This window comes from Dryas octopetala, chromosome 1 (assembly GCF_963921425.1).
Source record: "Dryas octopetala chromosome 1, drDryOcto1.1, whole genome shotgun sequence".
Lineage (NCBI taxonomy): Eukaryota > Viridiplantae > Streptophyta > Magnoliopsida > Rosales > Rosaceae > Dryas > Dryas octopetala.
Window position 1 is genome coordinate 8,312,703 of NC_141366.1, and position 6,474 is coordinate 8,319,176.

The 6,474-nt window shown below is 37.1% G+C and overlaps 1 protein-coding gene across 1 annotated transcript; it reads left to right on the forward strand.

Annotated features, from left to right (window-relative positions):
• Positions 1 to 4,211: 4,211 nt before the first annotated feature.
• LOC147297330 (beta-amyrin 28-monooxygenase-like) lies at positions 4,212 to 6,180 on the forward strand. The gene is made up of 3 exons (XM_086229526.1): positions 4,212 to 5,208; positions 5,351 to 5,538; positions 5,648 to 6,180. The coding sequence occupies exons 1-3, from the start codon at positions 4,257 to 4,259 to the stop codon at positions 5,942 to 5,944; spliced, it is 1,437 nt and encodes a 478-aa protein (XP_086085652.1). The 5' UTR covers positions 4,212 to 4,256; the 3' UTR covers positions 5,945 to 6,180.
• Positions 6,181 to 6,474: the final 294 nt, after the last annotated feature.

Sequence of the window (6,474 nt, forward strand, 5' to 3'; positions counted from 1 at the left end):
GACAAAATGCCATTTTATATATCAACTGGATACATAGAACAAATTTTGATGCAAGCAAACTTAGGGAGCTCTAAATTGCAGTAATTTTATATGTAATAACTGTTAACTTGATATATATATATATATATTAATAGTTTACCCTTATAAAGTTTAAGATTTTCAGGTCGAGTAGTTTAATAAAGTATCAACATTTTGGTTTCAAGGAGTTCTATAGATTTTATCCATATTTTCAAAATTAGGCTGCACCTAAACTAGAGACGGTGATAATGAGTTTTAGTTTGATGTATGTTATTGATCCATTTAAGTTTTTAGCGTTCAATAATAATATAATAAAAGGGCAACAAATTTTGCACCCTAATTTGGAGTTTGTGAAAGTTTCCAACAAATGGAATCTTAAAAAATTATTACTAGATGATTGGATATATAAGAATAGTACGTATTTTGTTTTGCTAGGCAGCTGAACAAGAATTACATATTCTATTTGGGTTATAGACTTAATAGTATTCGGCAAAAGACACCCCTTTTGTCACGTACCCCACTGCAAATTCCAAGCACCCTCGACGGGATCTTCTATGTCAGCTTTTCCTTGAGAAAATAAGAGATATATACTTGGATCAAATTTGGCTGCAGGACTCAATCTTCTAAGGATTTGTACTTGTTAATTATTTAGTGCCTAATTTTAAACACCCTGATCACCAAAAAAATTTGTCTAAACCCCTACTCATTTAGAAACTCTTTCAAAACCCCCTAAAACTTATAATCCTAAATTACCCTTCTGACGCGTGCTGACACATGCTGACGTCACTATAACTGAATTTTTGTGAAACTGTTTTTTTTTTTTTTTTTTTTGAATTGAAGTTTTTGCTAAAAGCCTAAAACTCAATATTTCACTAAAACTAAAATCAAACACTGAAATTGAATTTCATTACACTAAAACTGAATTTCAAAAATTCAGTTACACTGAAACTGAATTTCAAAAATTCAGTTACACTAAAACTGAATTTCAAGAATTCAATTACACTGAAACTGAATTTCAGAAATTCAGTTACACTAAATTGAAGAATTCAGTTATGAATTCAGTTACTGAAACTGAATTAAGTGATGAAACAATTACACCTCGACTAAAATGCAATTACACCTTAATTAAAAAACAATTACACCTTTACTAAAACAATTACACTTCACTAAAACAGTTACACCTTTACTGAATTCCGTTTCACTAAAAAGAACACAGCAACCTTATCAAAAAAAAAAAAAAACCAACAATACAACAAGTCATTGAGATGAGAGGAGTAGCCAACAATACAACGTCGTCCGATCACCTCACGCGCGACGAGTACACGACAGTCGCCACTGCCTCGATCTGTTTCTACCTGCAAATTTGATTCATCATATTTCAGAATCATAATTTCATTCAAAATTCATTTAAAACTCATGTTTCACGAACTGAAACTGTTTTATCAATAAATGAAATAAATTTGTATATACTTATAAATCAATTAAAAAACCCACATTTCTATCCGATTAACAACAAATTCAATTAAAACAGATTCACAAATTATACATTTCACAAACAGATTCACAAATCAATTTCAAATTAAGGTTTTCAAATTAGGGCTTTTGAACCAAACTGTCTACAAATAGCTCACCAATTCAAAGGAAACAAAAAACTTCAAACGAACCAGAACTTGACTTATGAACCCAGACTTGTTTCTGCAAATACAGTTTCACTGCTGATGCATGTTTACCTTCAAAACTGCAGCTTGAAATAATTTTGATTCATCATATATATGTATTTTGGAAAACAACAGAGAAGCCGCGGGCTTCCAAAGGTGATGGTGCTGTCGGAATTTCGAAATCCCCAAATAGCAAAATGAAATCCTCAAATCTATTTCAAAATGGGTATTACCTGCGCTGAGAGGCAGAGATGAAATCGTCGACCTTTGGGGCAGCAATGGTGGCGCAGAGAAGCAGAGTACCAACTCCAAAACTCGCTAGCTGCCAGAACACAGAGATCGCCGGCGAGGATGTCGCCGACTTCTCTCCTTCGACACGACAGTAAGTCTCGGACCTTCTCGGTGTCGAGTCGCCGTCCACGGTGGTCAGTTGGAGAATCGAAGACCACCATCGTGCTCAGGACGTCGAGAGGAAGAAGACTTGGGTGGTCCAGCATTGCAACTTCGCTGGAAAAGGCAGATTGCCGGCGAACACCTCCGGTCGGAGTCGCGGCGATCTGGGCTGTTTGGGCATGATTCGGGGCGAGTGATGACAGAAGGAGGAAGAGGAGAGAGAGACAAAGTTGATGGTGGTGGTCTCGCTGGCAACCATTGCCGGACAACGCCACACGCGCCAGCAACAGCCGCACGTGGAGGAGAGAGAACAGAGAGAAGAAAGATGATGCGGAAATGAGAGAGAGAGAGAGCGCGTGAGAATGAGAGAAAATATATTGAAAATTGATTTTGTATAACCTAGGGTTATAATAGGAACATTAAAAAAAAAAGTCAAATTTAGCTGAGTGTTAGTTGACTAGGAGGTTTTGGAAGAGTTTAAGTAGGTAATTGGGGGTTTTGAATTAATTATATTAAGGGTGGAGGTTTTGAAATAATTAAGTTCTAAATAGGGGGTTATGGATAGTTTACATTTAATTATTTAATTTTTTAAATCAAGTTGTTGGTTATTAAATTTTTTTAATCAAGTTGTTTTTTTTTTGGTCGAATAATGATATTTAAGGCCAAGTGGCAACGGGCAAACAGTACAAAGGAAAAGAGAGGTAGTAAGAGGGGATGGAACCCAAGCTCTTAAAACCCAAGGAAATATAAAGCACTACAACACAAAACAAAGTCAAGATAACTGAGAACAACAAAAAGAAACCAAGAGAAATTAGAAAATACTGTAGCTACAAGTAACTACTGCCGCATGCCACTGATGCTTGGAATTAAACCAGAGTGAGTTGTTAATTATTAATTAATAATTCAAGGTCTACTACAATAAAAAAATCATCTTCAATTGTTAATAGGATCTGTAAAAATGTGAAATGTGTTGTATTACATTGAAAAATTATAAATTTGTATAAGTGCTTATAAGAGTTTTAACCTCTTTTTTTATAGCCAATTAATTTTGAGTCGAATCTTTTAATTTTGGTTTAGATTCTTCCATGTAATACTTGCTAGCTTTTATAGGCCATGCCATAGATTCTATGTTTACATTTATGTGGTAAACAAATATGTCAAAACTGCAAAACTTCTCGCTGTTTTGATTTTGATTTATTGTGACATAAGATAAACAACTACTTTCCTTTCTCAGCAAAAAAGAAAAAGAACAATGACTAACATTTTTTGTTCATAGCAACCATGATTACATATCAGAAATGGCATTGCTTTCTGTGATTCAAAAGCCACCAAGTATGATTAGATATGTTTCTTTACTTTAGCTGACGTCTTGCTGCTTTTCTATAAAGCCAAAAAAAAATTCTGTTTAATAAAGCTAAATCTCATTTCAGCGCGAGAGTGGAGTGTAAATTGGGTCTACATGTCATGATAAACATTAAACACCACTGTATAATGGAGATCCAAAAATAAATAATATTTTTTATTTTAAAAATTTTAGTTAAAATACAAAATAGAGATGAACAAAAAGAATATATGAGAAGTTGAGAACAACAACTCAAACTAAAGATTTTTTTTAATAAAGTAAAGAGAAATACTATTAGATCAACATGTAGTTAATAATTTTAAGACTTATTTTGATATATGTAATATTTCTTGTTGCATGATCTACCAATAAATTTTAGGAAGGATCTTCTTCAGATACATTGAATTATGGGTTTCATTTTTAGTTTTCAACCCTTCCCCCATAGATTTCCAAAAGTCGGCAGAATTCATTATGGTGTTGAGCTAATTATAACCCACTTTGTAAAAAGCTAGTAAATTTGGCAGCATATGTTTGGAGAGGTCCACAGACTTTTTCAATGCATAGATGACCACTGACTTGGTTGGTGAGGACTGAGGAGTATCCATATGGGTGGAATAACATCAATGCCAAAGCCTTGGCATGATAATGGCATCTATAATGGAGCAGACTAGGCCATGCCATGTGTACGTTTTTGACAATTCAAATTTGACGACTTTTGGCGTGCTGAAGCAAGGCTTACCACATGGGATTTGTCCCTTTATAAACCTCACTTCCCAAGCTTCCTAAACATCATCAACTGCTAGCTTTGCCTACCTTGCTAAACACACCAATCTCAGCTAACAAAAATGGAGACCCTTTACCTTGCTCTGTCTTTGGGTGCTGCTCTTTTGGCCCTTACCATCTTTGCATTCAAGGGCAAATCCGATGATGACAAGAACCTCCCACCAGGGAGCATGGGGTGGCCTATTGTGGGTGAGACTCTGGAGTTCCTGTTTGGGAAGCCAGAAAATTTTGTGTTCAAGAGGATGAGGAGGTACTCCCCTGACATCTTCAAGACCAAGATTCTTGGAGAGAAAACTGCTGTCATATGTGGTCCTAATGGCCACAAATTTCTCTTCTCCAATGAGCAGAAGTACTTCACCGCATTCCGTCCACACTCAATGCAGAAGATGTTTCGATCATACAAGGTGGCTGCAGCTGCTTCTGCTCCTCCTGCAGCACAGCCTGCCCGCGACGAAGAGGCCAAAGTGCTCCGGTCACCGGGGTTTTTGAAGCCGGAGGCATTGATGAGGTACTTGGGCAAAATGGACTCAATCACCCAGGAACAGATGAGAACCTATTGGGAAGGCAAAGATGAGGTCAAGGTCTACCCTCTGGCCAAGACCCTCACTCTAAGCCTTGCCTGCAGATTCTTCTTGGGGATTGATGAGCCTGAGAAAATCGCAAGGCTTGTGAGCCATTTTGATGATGTTACTGTGGGGATGCACTCACTTATTGTGAACTTCCCAGGAACAATTTTCCACAAGGCAACCAAAGCAGCAGATGCAATCCGCAAGGAGTTGAAGATTGTGATTCAGGAGAAGAAGGCTGCAATGGCATCAGGAGCACCCATGCATGACATACTGTCACATATGATTGTGGCCAGTGACCCATCTGGCAAACACATGCCTGAGGCTGAGGTTGCTGACAAGATCATGGGTTTGCTCACTGCAGGGTACAGCACTGTGGCTACTGCCATGACTTTCTTCATGAAATATGTTGGAGAGAGGCCTGACATATATGCCAAGGTCCTAGCTGGTAAATTCCTCAACTTCATCTTTGTAGCTTATCAATAGTTTCATATCGGATATCCCAATTCATTGATTCGGCTAATATCAAATTGCAATTGGAGTTTTTTGGTTTCTATCTGCTAACATTTGAGTTGTCTTTTGAAAATCAGAGCAAAAGGAGATAGCAGACTCAAAGAAGCCTGGAGAACTATTGGAATGGGAAGACATAAGCAAAATGAAGTATTCATGGAATGTATTGTATGAGGTGATGAGATTCACACCACCACTTCAGGGGACATTCAGAGAGGCCTTGACTGATTTCACCTATGCTGGTTACACCATTCCAAAGGGCTGGAAGGTATGTGACACTCATATGATCACAATCTTATAATAAAAGTTGATGTTCACCTTTGTGAGTATATTTTGTTGATTGAAACTAAGTTTCTTTTACCATCTTCTTTGAGCAGGTATATTGGACTGTTAGTACAACAAACATGAACCCAGAGTACTTTCCCAACCCAGAAAAGTTTGACCCATCAAGATACGATGACTTAAATGCATTCCCAGCTTTCACATTTGTTCCATTTGGAGGAGGACCTAGAATGTGCCCTGGGAAAGAGTATGCAAGGCTTGCAATACTCACATTTGTCCACAATGTGGTGAAGAGGTTTGAATGGGAAGTGTTGTTTCCTAAGGAGAAGATCACAGGTGACATGATGCCAACACCAGAGAAAGGCCTTCCAATTCGCCTCAGACGTCACTAAGCATCGCCACTATCATGAAATTTTCTCTGTTTTAGAATACTCCTCCACTGCCTATCACAGCAAGAGTGGGGACGGTCAGACCAGATAGATATACATGTCAAGCTCACTTTTAACTAGTTGTAATATTTGCACACAGAATTCAACAGGGTGGTGGGACATAGCTAGGTTTGAACAATGTGTGATCTGAAGAGAAATGTTCCAAATAAATTAAAAACAAATTTCATTACAAGAAAAAAGATTGTTGGTGAGACCTGGATAGTGCTTTTATTTTCTTCTATTTGATTTGATTTGTTTGCTAGCTGCCCATCAAAACAGCGTTATATATAATGAGGGCTCAAATGTCATCTTATATATCAACTCGATTGATAGAACAAAATTTGATGCATGAAAATTTTAGGGAGCAATGAATTGAAAATTTGCAGTAACTTTTATATGTGAAAACTTGAAATACATCGTTCACTCGCTCACTCTCTAACAACTTAAGACTTTAGATTTATTAATTGTATAACAATATTAGAGCTCTCGTTTTA